This window comes from Spermophilus citellus (assembly GCF_964194105.1).
Source record: "Spermophilus citellus genome assembly, chromosome: 12".
Taxonomy (NCBI): Eukaryota; Metazoa; Chordata; class Mammalia; order Rodentia; family Sciuridae; genus Spermophilus; species Spermophilus citellus.
Window position 1 is genome coordinate 1,808,144 of NC_138198.1, and position 17,561 is coordinate 1,825,704.

The following is a 17,561-nucleotide window of genomic DNA, read 5'->3' on the forward strand; positions in this document are numbered from 1 at the left end:
TTGATTTCCATACTTTTGTTAACATTTGTGATTTTCTTTTTATTCTTAATAGTCATTCTGAGTGGGTATGAAGCATATTTCATATTTAATGGGCACCTGGTATCTTTTCCTGGAATGTCTACTGGTGAGTGAGTGATTTGCTGCTCTAGAGGGCTCTGTTCAAGATTTATTTTTCCTTTACCCATTGGAATTGCAACAATAGTAGCTTATTTACTCTGTGCTTGATGTTTTGTCCTATAATCTCCAAAAACACATTATACATAAATGGAGTGTAATTTCTCATCCTTCTGGTTGTACATGTGGTAGAATTACACCAGTCGTATAATCATATATATATATATCCAATATTAACAGTGCCTGTGGAAACCCCCCATCACCTGAATTTATTTCATGTTTTTCTTAATTTTTCTTGTAAGGCCCAAACTATTGCAAGAAAACACATGCATTGCATGTAATTTTTTTTAACTCATAGTACATGCTGGGAAAACTGGAAATCCATTTGCATCAAAATGAAACTGAATCCCTTTCTCTCGCCATGCACAAAAGTTAACTCAAAATGGATCAAGGAGCTTGATATTAAATCAGAGACACGGCATCTGATAGAAGAAAAAGTTGGCTATGACCTACATACTGTGGGGTCGGGCTCCAAATTCCTCAATAGGACACCCATAGCACAAGAGTTAACAACCAGAATCAACAAATGGGACTTACTAAATCCAACTCTCTACTTGTTCTTATCAAAACAGTTTTATTGGAACAGTCTGGCACTTTGTTTCTGTATTATTGGGTTTTGATCTCCAACAGCTTCCTTCTTGTTAGGATTTAGCTCAACTCCAAAAACCTTCCCTGAGTTTCTTGCATTTGCAATGCCTTCCCTGGGTGTTGTGAAAAGTCAAGGGGAAGCGTTCAAATACTGGGTTGACGTTATGCAGATGGTTCTCATCCTTCTGGTTGTACATGTGGTAGAATTACACCAGTCGTGTAATCATATATGCCCATAGGGTAACAATATCTGATCAATTCTACTCTTCTTCCTAATCCCTACCCCCTCCCCTTCCTTCACTTCCCTCTGCCTAATCCAAAGTAGGTCTATTATTTTTCCCTTGCCTCCCCCCCCCCCCCCGCACCTTATTATGAATTAGCACCTGCATATCAAAGAAAACATTTGGCCTTTGTTTTGGGGGAGATTGCTTATTTCGCTTAGCATGATATTCTTTCATTTTAATTTGCATTTCCGTAATGATTAATGGTGTTGAATATCTTTTCATGTGCTTGTTGGCCATTTATGTATCTTCTTTAGAAAAAGCCTATGCAAGTTATTTGCCCCTGTTTTATTTGGTCTGTCTTTCTATGATTCATTTGCATGTGCCTTTGTATATTATGGATACTAGATCCTTTTGAGATATATGATATTTTCGCCTGTAGATTCTCTTTTAACTTTTTTGGGGGGTGGGTGGCAGTTCTGGGGATTGAACTCGGGGGCACTCAACCACTGAGCCACATCCCCAGCTCTATTTTCTATTTTATTTATAGACAGGGTCTCACTGAGTTGCTTATCACCTGGCTTTTGCTGAGGCAGGTTTTGAACTCATGATCCTCTTGCCTCAGCCCCCTGAGCTGCTGGGATTACAAGTATGCACCACTGCACCTGGCTTATTTAACTTTTTTGATAATATTCTTTGTTGCACAAATGTTTTTAATTTGAAGAAGGTTGAATTTATCTACCCGTATAGAATTGCAAGGGGTCTTGAATAGCTAAAACAATCTTAAAAAAAGGACAAGGTTGGAGAACTTTGACTTCCAAATTTCAAAAACCTACTGCAAAGCAAAGCTACAACTAAAAAAACAAAAACAAAAACAAAAAAAGTGTATTTTTGGCATATGTGTCGAAATGTAGACCTGTGGGACAGAATTAAAAATCTGAAAGCAAACCTTCTTATTTACAGTTGATTGATTTTTAGCAAGGGTCCTAGACCATTTAATGGGGAAAAAATTGTCTCTCGGAGAACAAATGAAAACCTGGGTATCCACAGTTAAGAATGAAGTTATTCACACAAGAATAACTCAGGGTAGATCAGTGCTCTACATATAGAAACGAAAACCGTAAGACTCTTAGAAGAAACAGGTGTGAATCTTCACAACCTGGGATTTGGAAATGGATTCTTAACATGGTATTAAGAGAATGAGCAGGGCTGGGGATGTGGCTCAGGGGCTGGGGATGTGGCTCAAGCGGTAGCGCGCTCGCCTGGAATGCGTGTGGCTCGGGTTCGATCCTCAGCACCACGTACAAAGATGTTGTGTCTGCCAAAAAGTAAAAAATAAATATTAAAAAAATTCTTTCTCTCCCCTCTCTTTCTCTCTCTCTCTCTCTTAAAAAAAATGTTTAAAAAAAAGAAAATGAGCAATACAATTATTCATGATATTTTTTTAAAAAATTGTTTTTAGTCAGTTGCCCATTTGTAAGTCTTGTATTTTGCTGACACTAGAAATCAACCTATCCAAGCACACACACCGGTAGCCCTGTGTTCCAATCTGCTGGCCGTGAAGGGGGCACCTGAGCTGGGTACAGTGTCCCCCCAGTCACCGTGACCAGGCTGTGTACCTCCTCCACAGGTGCAGAGGCTGGTGCCCAGGGAGACTTTACTCTTTAGTTTTCATTTCCCTCCAGGGATTAGCATGCTGCACTGGTATTGGTCCTTAACCAGAGCGACCATGATATTTATTATGTACATGATTTTCCTTCCCCATACCCACATGGAAATGAAAGCGATAAAACAGAAATCATCCCAACATAATCAGGCTCAGGGCAGTCTTAAAAATATCTCTAAGAACAATTTCTGTGGTCCCTGGCCATCCAGGGACCTAGTTTCATCCTAAATGAGATTGTTTCAAACAAACATCAGCGAATCTTAAGCTGTGAGCTTATTGGTCTCTTGGAAATGAAACTCCTAAAAATCATTTATTCCACTTCTTCTATTCCAAGAAGTAACCTGTTTCTTTCCACTTGATCATTCTTTCCAATATTATGCATCTTATAATGAGCACCTGAGACCCCCTGGCTATGTCCACCACTTCTGTACCTGGGGGTCAGGGGATAGGCTGTCTCCAAATATCATAAAACAAGATTCCTGAGAGAGGATTTTGCATTTCTGGAGAAAGATGAACCATAGGTGTTGGCTTTTACTATTACATATCTTTTACTATCAGAAAGAGATCTCCCACTGTCAAACAGATCTTTCACGTTTAGGTTCAGCTAAGAAAGTAGACGAAACAAACTTTTATTTAAACTGAGCTTCTAAAAATATACAAAAGTGTATGCCTTACCTAGAGAGGTATATCTTACTAGAGAATTTAAACCCTGTTGAAAATTACCCTGTTGGAATTTGTTTCAAGTTAATAATGATTCAGGGTTATGATCTGGAGAAAGTATTATGGGCAACCAGGGTAATAGCTGATCAGAGATTATCTATGTACCCATGAAAACATGCTACTCTAAGCTCAGGATACAGAGGGGTGTTTGGGGCAGGAAAGTACACCAAATTTTCAGGCATTTCCAAATGTTTACTTTTAAAGGGGTGAATTCTTCTGCTCTTTAATTTTTCTCTGCTTTCAACTATAGTCATCGTTGATATCTACAGGGTTCCAGGAAACACAACCTCCCACCACCAGCAGAACAAATCTTAAAGATGCTCAAGTCTGGGATAAGGAATAGTTTTGCATAGAACTTATACTTCTACTTTAAATAATCACTAGACTGCTTACAATGCCTCAGGTAATGTGAATGCTATAAGGCATCATTTAGGGAATACTGACAAGAAAATGTCTTTTCAATATTGACAGCACTTCAATATTGTTCAATATTGTTCAATATTGACAGCACTTCTTTTTCCGAATAATTTTGATTGTGGTCGGTTCAATCTGTGGGTGTGGAATGCACAGATACAGAGGACTGACGATATTTGCTTTTTCTTAAACAGGTCTAATGCTGGGTACAATACAGAGAACAACGACTGTGGGTGTGTTTCACCTGAGGTCTTCCTTGTATTTTATTCACATGAACCTAAGTTTCTTCAAAGGATGTTTGAGTGAGAACCTTTCGTGACCCAGAAAATCAAAATCTATTTCCCTAGAATCTGAATCCTTAGTGTCCAGGATAGCCCCTCACCTGATTTTCATTATTAAAAAGTTCTGAATTCTTTATTGACATGCATTTTTATATCAGTTGATAGTGGGGATGGGTAGAGTATTTCCTTTCCTTGTTCCTTCCGTTCCTCTCCCTGTCTGTGCATACGCCTTTTAGAAGTGTAAGGGACTGCAGTGACAGTTCAGTCCCACCAAGTATTAAGAAGAGAGAAATGAATCTCGGCATCTAAAGTTGTCCAGACAGCTTTCCTATGAAGGGGATGGCTGTGGTCAGCAGACCGGTGCGTCCAAGAGAATTTATTGTGACACCTTCGTAGCTATGATGGTGTTTTCCTAGGTCCAGTTGAAATCCAGAGACCAACAGGCATTTGGGGAAACCAACAATGTGATGGAGAAGAATCCAAATGAACAGAGCCAGGGAGATCTTAGATAAGGGAGGAGAACAGGAACAGCCAATTTCAGTGAGCATTCTCATTCAAATTCAGTGTGGTATCACAGTTCCTAAGATAAGAAAGTGCTTCTATGAAAAAGCAAAAAAAAAAAATCAGCACAAGAAAGGTTACTGAAAATATAAGGGAGAAGCTTCTAGAGGAATCAAGAATAGAAACCATCAACCTATCATCTAACAGAAGCTATAGAAAGAAAAGATACAGGGGTGGAAATGATGTCATGTTGAGAGAGAGAAGAAAATTTCCCTGAGATGCAGACGAAAACCAGGGATTTTTGCCCTTTCTGCCCCCTCCCCTTCAAACAAAGTTCAAAAGCAATTCTAGATACATGATGATTAAGTGGTATAACTTCAAGGTGAGATAAGTGAGGACCCTAACTCTTTTGAAGAGAAGGAAAAAAATCCATAATTTCTTGCAAAGGAAAGAGAATCATACTGACTCTGGATTTCATGATCAAAATGCTGGATGCTAAAGTCAAAAATAAAATAACCCTTAAAATCTGAAGAAGAAAGAATTTGAATTTAGTTTGGCTATATTTCTGAATTTTATCAATCCAGTGAGCGGGCACACACTCATATATTTTAATAACATCTGTATTAGTTCATTATTCATTACTATAATGTAATATCTGAGGCAGACTACTTTATAAAGAAAAAGAAGTTTATTTAGGCTCATGGTTCTTGAGGAGCATGGTCAAGGGGGGCTGTATCTGGTCAGTGTCCTAAGGTGGCACAGGGCAGAACATGGCAAGAGACAGGGAGCGGGTGATCGGGTGTGTGTTCACGTCTGTCTCCTTACAGATTCAATCCTGGGGTTCCACCTTAATGACTTTATCTAATACTAACCAATTTCTTAAAAAACAAAAAGCCCCACCTCTAAACACTTAATCAGATGAGGTTTCTACTCTCTCAGTGACTCCAATTAGGGTGTAAATTTCAGTGTATGAACCCTTGAGGGACACGGAAATCATACCCAAATCATAGAACGTCTACAGTGATTTGTCAGAAATGTTTATACCAACACATTCAATGGATTCCAGGAAACAGACAAATTGAGATTTTTAAAGTTGCTAACAGAGAGTTATTTTAGGGAAAAGATAATCCATAAAAAGTGTAAAATAAAGTGTTACAGACAGAAAATTGCCCTTCAATTAGAAAAGTTTGATGGAAGAAGTTGACCTTTTTTCTCCTGAACGGCTCCAATCTGCTGTCCACTTTGGCAGTGAAAAATACTTTTAAGATTCGATGAATGCCACTGTCGACAGGATTCAGAAACAACCTGCAGACAAAGCACAGGAGGCTGATTTTATACTTTGGAACAGCCGGGCACAGTGGCACACACCTGTACTCCCAGTCACTCAGGGAGGCTGAGGCCGGAGGACTGCACTTTCAAAAGGCAGCCTCAGCAATTCAACGAGGCCCTAAGCAGCTTAGCCAGACCCTGTCTCAAAATGAAAAAATATAAATGGGTTGGGGGATACGGTTCGGTGGTTAAGTGATCCTGGATTCGATCCCTAGTACCATAAATAAATAAATATAAAATTTAGAATAAATTGCAATATTGTCTCTCAAAACTTAATGATTGGTATATACTTTAAAATATAGCATAACTACCAAAACATCAGATAATGGACCACAAAATTGTTTGGGTGTATCTCCTAGAACTCCTGTGTTGGAGGTTTGATCCCTAAGGTCCTATGTTAATGGGATGTGGAGGTGACATTGAGAGGTAGTTAGGATTAGATTAGGTCAGGAGGATGAGGCCCCCATGATGATATTGGTGGCTTTATAAGAAGAAAAGAGCCTAAGGTAGCACACTTACTGTGTGGCTGTATGATGCTCTGAGCTCCCTCAGCGTGATGCAGAACCCTCACCAGCATGAAGGCCCTCCCCAGATACAGCCCCTTGGATCTCCAAGCTGAGTTAACTTTCTTTCTTTCTTTCTTTCTTTCTTTCTTTCTTTCTTTCTTTCTTTCTTTCTTTCTTTCTTTCTTTCTTTTCTTTCTTTTCTTTCTTTTCTTTCTTTTCTTTCCTTTCTTTCCTTTCTTTCCTTTCTTCCTTTCTCTCTCTCTCTCTCTCTCTCTCTCTCTCTCTCTCTCTCTCTCTCTCTCTCTCTCTTGTATTAGAGATTGAACTCATGGTTGCTTAACCACTGAGCCATATCCCCAGCCTTTTTTTTTTTAATATATTTTACTTAGAGTCAGGGTCTTGCTGAGTTACTTAGGGCCTCACTAGATTGCTGAGGCTGGCTTTAAACTCGAAATCCTCCTGCCTCAGCCTCCAAAACCACTGGGAATACAGGCATGCAACCATCATGCCTGGCTAACTTTTAAAAAATATTTTTTAAAAATTTTGTTGGCTTTTTAAATTTATACATGGCAGTAGAATCTATTTGATATAATCATAACCATCATGGAATAGATCTTATTTTAACTAGGACCCCTGTCTTGTGGATGTACACAATTGGTAAGATTCACTTTGGTATATTTATATGTGTACCTAGAAAAGTTGTGTCAGATTTATTCTACTGACCCCAGTTAACTTTTATTCTTTATAAATTATCCCGTCTCTGATATTCAGTTATAGCCACTGAAAACAGAATAAGACATGAGGGAATGTAATTTGTTAATTTCATAAATATGGTCTCAAATCATTAAGTCAGGACATTAAGATTTATTCAAGTCATGAGTGCATGATTTAAAATCATAAGGTCAGATGCCAGAAAAGGAGAATGGTTTCAGTCTTTGTAACAGCGGTTGTTTCTGAGAAGACAGAGTGGGGTCGTCTAAAGAAAGGGCCTGGGTTTCGACAAAAGAACATTTTATACTTTCCTTACATATTGGTAATCAAGTGCATGCACTGTTATTTCTTGCTTGTTTTGAAGTTTACCATGTGTCGGTGGTTATTAAACATAGATCACGGCGGCTTTCTCCTGCTCTGCTGGTAAGCTCAGTGGTTTGGGTGGGTCTGGGAAGGTTTAGTGTGAGCATCCTGGGCTGCCGCCGCCACGCTCTCCTTCCTGCTGTCTTTGAGGACAGGCCTGCCACGCGCACCCTGGACCCCAGTGACCTGCTACCTTCCGGATGTGCTTCCTGATTACCCACCACCAACTCTATATAGAACTTTCCTGCTCCTCTGGTCTCTACCGGACCCTTCACCCATTAATGGTCCTCCCCCGCCCCCTTCCTTAATCTCCAGGTCTCAAGAAAGAGAAATCTACATTTCTTATCTCGTTACTAGCAATCTCTTCAATTTTCATCATTGCCACACCCTGAGCCACAGGATTTACCTCTCCCCGACCCCACTGTATCATTTATAGGAAACCTTGCTCATCTTCCTTTAGCTCCTGTGTTTCCAACCCAAAACTTTGCTTCCTGTTTCTTTCATTTTGGATCCCTGAGCTCATTTTCCTCAAATTGTGGGAGACGGAGAACAAATCCTATTGGACTCCCCAGTTTTTTTATGATTTTTTTTTCTTTCAAATTTTGGGATTTTGTTTCTGTGATCATTTTAAATGAATCACATCATTCAGAATCATCAAGGTAATGACCTTATATAACAGCCCGTAGTGGCCTGTGTTGACCTCTCACCCGCGTGGAGGTGCTCAGCATACCTAGTGCCCAGAAGGTCAGGTTCAATCAGGTGTTGAGGCGGTGTCTTTTACATTACCCTTGGGTATTTGTGGACGTTTTCATTCAGGGTTATTATTTCTCACGGAGCCGATGCTTTCTATTGTGAATATCTGGGATGTTCCCAATATCTGGCTATTAGGAATAAAGCTGAGCCTCTTACTGTGTTATTTTTTTCACACAGAGATCCATGACCTGTTATTACAGGCCATCGACTCTTGCTTCTCTTTTAAATTCACAGCTTTATGGCACTATAACTCTCTCAATTAAAATGTACACCTCAGTAGTTTTTAGCATATTCCTACAGTTTTGACATTATTGCCACAATTAATGTTGAGACATCTTCACTGCCAAAGAAACCCTGTACCCACTAATGATCACTTTCCATTTCTCCCCGGTGCCTGCCTACTGTATGTCTAGGCAGCCACAAATATACCTCTGTTTCTGTGTTAGCCAGCTTTCTGTCACTGTAACAGAAATACCTGAGATACTTCACTTATCATGAGAAAAGGTTTATTTTGACTCACACTTTTAGAGGTTTTTGGTCCAGGATGGACCCCTTTGCTTTGGGCCTTTGGTGGCATACCATGGCAGGAGTAGCAAAATTTCAGCTCATGGCTGTGGAGTGAGAGAGAAAGAGACCAGAGTCTCCTTGGAGGAAGCACTCCCAATGACCCAAAGATCTCCCATCAGGTTCCACCGCCTGCCAATGGCACCCCTCTGGGAAATAGCCTTTCCCACATGGATCTTTGGAGAATACTTAGATTTAAGGCACAGCAGACTCTATAAATTTACAATTGTGCATATTGCATATAAGAGGGTTCAAATGTGTGTGTGTGTGTGTGTGTTTTGGTTAACATTTCTTTCATCTGCACTAATGTTTCCAAGGTTTAGCCACGTTGCAGCCTGAATCAGTCCTTCATTCCTTTTTATTTGCGGTAATATTTCCTTGTATTTCACTTATCCACCAAGTTGATGGATATTTGTATTGTTTCTACTTTTTGGCTACTGTGAATAACATTGCTGTGAGCATTCATGTATAAGTTCTTGCATAACCATATGTTTTCATTTCTTATGGGTATGTACCTAGGAGGGGGATTTCTGAGTCACATGATAATTTTATGTTGACCTTTTTAAGGTACTGATAGAATGTCTTCCAAAGAAGCATGACCATTTTGCATCTTGACTAGCAATGTCTGGGGGTTCCAGTTTCTCCACATCCCTACTAACATTTGATGGTGTCTGTTTTTGTTATTGTATATTGCAGCCATCTGAGTGGGTGTGAGGTCGTATTTTGATAATCTTTAAATTTGTTTATGTTGCATTTTCCTAATGACTAGTGATGTTGAGAATGTTGCCATATGCCTTCATATATTTTTTTTTTTCTGAAGAAATGACTATTCAACTCTTTTCCCCACTTCTTAATTGGGTTCCTTGGTTGTTGAATTACAGAAATTGTACTGAAATTAATCCCATTTCAGATACATGATTTAAAAACGTTCTCCTATCCTGTGGGTTTCCTTTCTTGATAGTGTCGTTTAATTCTGCCAAAGTCAAATTTGCCTGGTTTTAATCTTATTGCTCACCAATGTAGTGTCACATCTATAAAATACTTTTTTAAAAAGACAATATGAGAGTTGTTATCATAGTATGATATTTAGCGTTCACAGTTCTGGGCTTGATTCAGTACCACCAGAAAAGTTACTTCATCCTTTTCCCATTTCCTCACGTTTGTAAAGGAGCATTCGTGTGTCTATCTGTAGGGCTGTTGTTAGTGTTAAAAGATACGTGCAAGGCACAGTGAACATAGTGTGTGCTCAATAAAAATCACTATTGTTCATACTATTATCACCGAATATTTGGAAAGTTCACTTGGGAAGCGTGTAAGAAGCTGATTAGTTTTATGGGGCTGAAATATTAATGGTAGTTTAAGTTTAGCACAAAGAAGAAAAAAACATTATTTAATCCAACATCATAAAGGTTTAGGCCTGTTTTCTTCCGAGAGCTTTTTAGCTTAGGTATTTGATCGTTTGGCGTCACTTCATTATATGGTATGAGGGAGGGCTCCAGCGTCATTCTTCTGCCTGCGGACATCCAGCACATTTGTTGAAAGGGCTATTCTTTCTCCATTGAGTTTCCTTGGGAGCTTTGTCAGAATCAATTGATTATTTCTGGACTCTGGATTCTATTCTAGGCCTCTCTGTATCAATACTGCGCCAGTACCAGGCTGTGTGGACTATTTTAGCCTTGTAGTGAATGAATTCAAAGCACAAAGTCTCTAGCATTTTTCTTTCATTTGTCTCCAACACAAAACTTTTGGTTTTGTTGATTTTTCTCTATTCTTTAATAATTCTGTAAATCTGATCTAACTTAGACTGTAATCTAAGTGTTCCTTGGATTTGGTTTGCTCTTTCTTCCTTACAGTTTTAAGGTGGAGGGTTGGGATTCTGACTTGAGGTCTGTGTTCTTTCTCCATCAGGTGCTGGTAGCTACGATTCCCCTCTGGACGGTGTTCCTACCTCCTGCTCCCTTGACTTCTTGTCGCCTTCTTGCTCATTTTCCTCCCTTTCCATCTTCCTGCTCCTTGGTGACCCTTCTCTGCTTGATCCTTCCTGAAAGAAGCCAGACAACCCGTGGCTGGGGCTTGTGCTGAGCGCCTCGTGGTACCGTCTCGCGCCCCCTCCCTCCACAGCAGCCCCTGTGAAGAGGGGGGCTTATCATTCCACTTTGTCATTCATGCAACTCAAATGCACAAAGTTTAAGTAACTCGACGAGTTCTTTTAATAGTACAAATCAGATCTGGCATTTGCTCTTCTCCTTCCACTCTCTCCCTGGGGGAGTTCTGTAGGTTTTAGTGCTATTTTTGTATGGATGACATCCCTGTATCTATCATTAGCTTGTAGATCTCTGCTGAGCTTCTAAACGGAAGCCCAGTCACCTACCAGATGTCTCCCCCCGCCCTGCAAGCCGGACCCCTCTGCAGCTCCTTCCTGGCCACTACCTTGTCTCCAAACCTCCTTCCCGTGTCTGTCCTTTGGGTAATAACGCTGGCTCCTTCAGACTGACTCCCAGATGCCAGTTTACACCAACTTCCTGCCCTGAGATGAATGTCAGTGTTATTTCCTGTATTTGTTCCTTTCCATAAAATCCTTTCTTCTGAGGGACATGCTTCTCATTCCCCAGCCATCTGGTGAGTTGCCTCCCGGGCTCCAGGCAGAATTCGATGCCCCCCTAAGTTCTTCTTGAGTCCTTGTTTGTAATTTCATGATAGCATCCTCCACGTGGGGTGTAATGTTTCCATTCTTGAGGTTTTCTGCTATCTACTGCTAGAAGGTGAGCATTGAGGTTGCATAGTGTGTAGAAGGTATTGCAGAAAGCTGGTGAAATACATGAATAGTTCTAAGGTGAGGGAATAGTATTTACAGCTGGAATAAGACTTGTTTGAGACAGAGGTCATTGCAGAGTTATTGCCCCAGATCTCCCTTGCACATTAAACATCAGTCCCACCAGGGACATTATTCCTGATATCCCAGGTCTGATCAGGTGGTTCCTTTAGATCTCTCTTTTGCAGAACTAGTTATATATATATATCACTCAGGATTGTGGTGCTCGGGATTGAACCCAGGACTTTGTGCATGCAAGGCAAGCACTCTACCAACTGAGCTATATCCCCAGCCTGTGATGTACATTTTTAAATATTTGTGAAGTTATATTTTTTATTCCGTCTGCTCCACTTGATTCTGAACTCTATGGGTAGACACTGCATAGGTCTCGCTTCTGCACAGTTGTCTCCTGTTCCCTCATCCAGAGCCTGGCCTGTAGCCAAAGCTCAATTGATATTTATCTGGACAAATGAAAAACAGGTCACCATGATTCTTTTTATGTTTAGTAGTTGCTATCTCTATTTTGGTTGCTAGTTTTATTATGGAGATGCCTTAGCACCAAAAAGAAATGCTCACATATTCAGCAAACTCATAAAAAAAGCAAATCCCGTGGACCTAGAGATCTTTGGGTGATATTGGGATTTGGGGCTTGTTAGGACAGGTTTTCTTCCAGCTAGATTCTTGGACTCAGTTCTGGAGTTAAATAAACATAATACTAAACAAGTCTGAGTGAGAAAACCAGCTTCCAAGCCTCACTTGGAGAATGCAGAGAGGACCTTCCAATCGGGTTCCATGTGCCACTGATTTTTTTTTTTTTTTTAGATTTAACTTATATGACAATTTATTTCATTTGTCCCAACCCTACACTCTTGGGTTGATCTTGATTATTTCATGAGCATTGAATACACTTCATCAAACTCTTCAGCAGGCTCTCTTTTAGTCTTTTCTTGTTAATGAACTTCCTGACATTTTTCTATTTCTTCTTTTATCATAGATGCTTCTGAAGTTTCTTTGCAGGTCTAGGATTCCAAAGTATGCACAAGAACAACTGAGGATTTGATGGAGCTAATTTGTAGGCAGATGTGCGTGTTGAAAGCAGAAGACGGGAGGTTGCAGTCTGGACTTTGATCTGACATTCTGTCTGCCAGGAGATTATATATATATTCATTGCCTAAACCCATTTCCTCCCATTGTTAATTATGTTTAATAATTTTTACTGGACTCTGAAAATGATTTTGCTCAGCAATGCTGATTATTATTCCATAATTACTCTAGGAATAGAAAGGGGAAAATGAGTACAATGCTTGTCTGCAGAAATGAATGGATTCCAGGATTCGCATGAGCTTTACCTCTCTGTTTTAGTTTAAAAAATGTGAATATTGCTTATTTCTCTGTTTTTTGCATATTATGTCCTTCCTTGCCAAAGAGGAGACAGGATAAAAGATATTTGATGGTTTATAAATGAAAAAAAACACATGTACAATTCCCATGGACCAGGGGTCAGGTTTGTGATGGAAGGAACTTCCATTCTACTCAGTTTTAACGACTGCTAATAATTTTAATGACAGCGAGCCTGGTGATATTCCATTCCTTGTGATTCTTAAAAATAAAACACATCATTTTAGGTGTGATGAATAAAACGACTATCCAAGCTTCTTCGTTAACTTTTAAGTCTTTGTACATGGTGGTGGTAATCTCTGCTGGAGTAATATCCAGGACACCATGACCAGCCCTTCTGCAGACAGCCTGTGGCTGGCCTGGCATCCAGAGTACCTTGGTTGGTGGCCCAGTCTTGTTCCTCGCTGGCTGAATAACACTGTAGTCCTGAGCCCTTCTGTGTTTCCAGTTTCAACATGACACCTCAGAAATAGTGACACCAGGTTCTTCAAGGTGGTAGGATTTCATGAGTTAACATGAACTTCAAATAAATATTAAAAGCTTCCTCATTCCTCCCTCCAAATATTTAAAAAAAAATCACACATGCTGTGTGTGTGTGTGTCTTCAGGGCATTGGTGAATTTCTCATCTCCCCCCATGGCCTATCCTGGATTCTGTCCCTCTTGGGATGACTCTGCATCTCCTTTTTTTTTTTTTTAAATTTCTTACATATATGACAACAGTGGAGTGCATGACAATCATAATCATCCATTCACAACACCATTTTTTTGTGACTCTGTATATAAAATATGTTCACTCCAAATTATGCCATTATACATGAGCTCTTTATTATCATTATTATCATCATTATTTTGCATGACAGTTCTTCATACACCTTGAGAGCACATTTCACCATCTCTCTGACTGTACATAAGGTCTGTTGACACCCAACTCACATCTTCATACCTGTGTTCTGTATCATGAGGAGGGTCTCCTTCCACCACCCATGCTCTTCCCCTTCTCCCTGCCTGTCCCTCCCAGCCCTCTGCCTCTTCTCCCCGAGCAGACGGTCGGTCTGTGTGTGATGAAAGTTGCTCAGTCAGGATCCAAGGAGGAGAAACAGGCTGGTGGCAGTCCAGCTCCTGCGCAGATGAGCTGCGCTCTGGGAGCTGCGGACTGGCCCGATGCGTTCAATTTAGAGTCGTGGGTGTCTCTAAATGGAACCTCTTCTTGGGCTGGGAGGGCGAAAGCAGAGTCAGAAAGAAAGCCCAGGCTACTTTTCAAAGTGGGTTTTTTTTTTAAATCTCAAATACACTCATTGTCCACATCTGGTTCCTTTGCCAGGTGTCTCCGGTGCACGGTGGCAGCCCCCCAGCGACATGCCTGAGCAGAGCAACGACTACCGCGTGGCCGTGTTCGGGGCCGGGGGCGTGGGCAAGAGCTCCCTGGTCCTGCGGTTCGTGAAGGGCACCTTCCGGGAGAGCTACATCCCCACGGTGGAGGACACCTACCGGCAGGTGATCAGCTGCGACAAGAGCATCTGCACGCTGCAGATCACCGACACCACCGGGAGCCACCAGTTCCCGGCCATGCAGCGCCTGTCCATCTCCAAGGGGCACGCCTTCATCCTGGTGTACTCCATCACCAGCCGGCAGTCCCTGGAGGAGCTCAAGCCCATCTACGAGCAGATCTGCGAGATCAAGGGCGACGTGGAGAGCATCCCCATCATGCTGGTGGGCAACAAGTGCGACGAGAGCCCCAACCGCGAGGTGCCGAGCGGCGAGGCCGAGGCCCTGGCGCGCTCCTGGAAGTGCGCCTTCATGGAGACCTCGGCCAAGCTCAACCACAACGTCAAGGAGCTCTTCCAGGAGCTGCTCAACCTGGAGAAGCGCAGGACCGTGAGCCTCCAGATCGACGGCAAGAAGAGCAAGCAGCAGAAGAGGAAGGAGAAGCTCAAGGGCAAGTGCGTGGTCATGTGAGCGCCCGGGCCACCCCAGGAGCCTCTGCCGTCCCCCGGCCTCGCCCCTGCCCCACCCCATGTGAACCCCTGGTCCGGGCAGCATGTCCGATGCCCACGTGTTGAAACCTGGCACCTGACCCAGGCCCGCCCCCGTGTCCTGAAGAAGGCCTTCCACACCCCCCACCCATGATGACCAGCCACCCTTCTGTGGAGTGGCCGAGTCCGCCAGGCGGTGACCTCGAAAGCCCGCACGCTCGCTCAGCCTCCCAGGGAACTGAGAGAGGTGACAGTCATGGACGAGGGCGGCTTCTGCCCTGAGGAGGTAGGAAGACTCGTACCCTTCAAAGCAGGAGAAGCTGGGAAGGCTGGATGTCATCTACCTGCACGAAAGAGAGCCAGAGCTACTGGCACCAACTCCAAACCAGCCATTTCTCTCGCTCAGAAGTCAATTACATCTTTGGGGGGAGGAGGGAACCATCAGGCAGAGTTCGTGGGAAAACCAGTTGGTCCACAGTGAACCACAGTGGCTCCCTTCCACAGATTTTTAACTGTATTAAAGATAAAGTCAGACAGCCTTCCTCAAAGGATGTGCATTCTCAGTTAATTCCCACCCCATCCTACCCTAAGGGGATGTGTTCACCTCCTCTAGACCTAGTGAGCAAGTGTCATGTCAACTTACTACTTCTTATTTATTTTCACCTACCAGGATGAGTTCACTAATAGCACACTGCTGTGTCAGAAGTTCTTCAATTTTTGAGTAAAGGTATTGTGACATTATTATTCAAACACCGCAATAATGTTCCTGTGTTATACTTTGAGGGTTTTAGAATGTGGAGTTCCTTTCCTTTCGCCCGTGAGGGCTATAACTTCTACCCCTCAGATTTTAAATTCAAGCAAATAAAGTAGCTATTTTTAGAAAAAAAAAATTCCCCTTGCCCCTCCAAGATTTTTGTTTTCCTCTTCAATAACTTGATCTGTATCCAGCTGGGTAACAGCCAACAAAGGCCATCCAGTGACCAGAAGCACATCATTTTTCTAAGTGACGTGAACATGTATATGCTACACTTTGCACCTTCATGAAATATTTTGCAACAGAAGTTGTCCACTGTGTTTGTGACGACCTACCCAAATCAGGACTGTATTCCTGGACAATGCGTTTAATCGATAGCAAACTCTTGCATGTTCTATTACACACATCCTTAAAGACCTGTTCAATGCAGTGTCCACCCTAGAAACCGTGGTCCTCTTCTCTTAATGATTGTGTGTGCATCCTTAATACTTCAAACCAAATTCCAGCCACTGCTAGTTCCTGCAGGAGGCATGGGAGGTGATGGTGTCTGTAGACAAGGCTGGTTGTTCTGTCCTGGGCAGAGCCTACTCAGCTTAACCATTCTGCCATGGTGGTTGGGCTCTGCTTCTTGAGAAATTCCCACAAAGCCTGAGTTTTCCTGTTTTAGTTGGCAGAATGCATGCCTGCCCCAACTGGTGGATCATCCTCTTGGACATCTGGGTAGGCAGCAGTGCACGCTTCTTGCAGACAGGGTCTTCCTGGATGTTGGGCATCAGTGCCAACCCCAGGCAGGACTTCCCAGCTGGAGATGTTACACAAACTACCTTCTGCACCTGCTATTTTGATGACCCTTCCTATATGCAGGGTTTCCTGTTACAGCCACATAGACACCTTCATCCTCCAAAGCATACTTGGGTTCTCAGTACTTCCTAGTTTCCTTTTAGTCCTTTCTTATTCAATTCTCTTATCTGGTCTCATCGGGGCTCTACCAGTGACCCTCCCTGGTGATGTATTTAGTGTGTAGGAGGTGCCTTCAAAAACCTCTTGGCTTCACGGTCTTACCATCTCTTTGGGATTCTAGAAAAAAAATTCCCTTGTCTTTACCTGGGGAAATGATCATGCTGAGAAAGGAAGGGAGCCAGTAGGGAGCTCAGATAATTGGGGCATTTCTAGGCCCTCTTTAAATGCTTCATGTAGGTGCCTTCCAAAGGCCATTCCATAGTATTCCATCACATTCCCAATGAGATCTCGTTGTTGGATATTCTGGAACATGTTTTTCAACACGTCCCTACATAGTTTTCCCTATTCTCAGAAATTATTAGTTTGTCACCCAAATGTGAAGGAAATGGAAGAAGTTACAGAACTTCATGGCCAACGGGGATTTTCTAGAGTTGGGTGTGTTCTTTCTAACGGCTTTGCCACCAGCTGTCATGTTAATAAGGCGTTTATTGTGAATGCTTCCTACCAAGTGTCCCATTTCCAATTCCCACCCTGAATGAGTCAGGGTTTCTTTCCTTGGAAGACAGTTTCTCCAGGTTTGAGCGCTCGGGGCTTCATCAATTTGAGGAGCTTATAATTCTTGACAATCCGAGCTCACTCAAGATGCACTCCATTCCTTTGTTCTTTGCCGGAGGGTTTATAGGGTAGGAAGGAAGGAAGCCTCCACCCTGGGGCTCCGTTCTGCCATCTTTTTTGTGAACCCAACTGAGGATGTTGATGGTTGTATCATCCTCGTCTTTCAGGAGCTCCCCAACTGACTTGGGGCTTGAGGGGTCAGTAGCACTGAGCAGGTGGATTTCACCATGTGTTTGTTCCCATCCTCGAATATGGAG

General features: G+C 42.2%; 1 protein-coding gene across 2 annotated transcripts in view; it reads left to right on the forward strand.

Moving 5' to 3' along the window:
* DIRAS2 (DIRAS family GTPase 2) overlaps positions 1-15,785 on the forward strand; it is a 30,380-nt gene extending 14,595 nt beyond the window's left edge. For both annotated transcript variants that reach the window (XM_081263677.1, XM_081263678.1), the window contains exon 2: positions 14,324-15,785. In XM_081263677.1, the coding sequence (XP_081119803.1) occupies positions 14,359-14,958 (600 nt within the window). In that variant the 5' untranslated portion in view covers positions 14,324-14,358 and the 3' untranslated portion in view covers positions 14,959-15,785. The remainder of the gene's footprint in view (positions 1-14,323) is intronic.
* Positions 15,786-17,561: the final 1,776 nt, after the last annotated feature.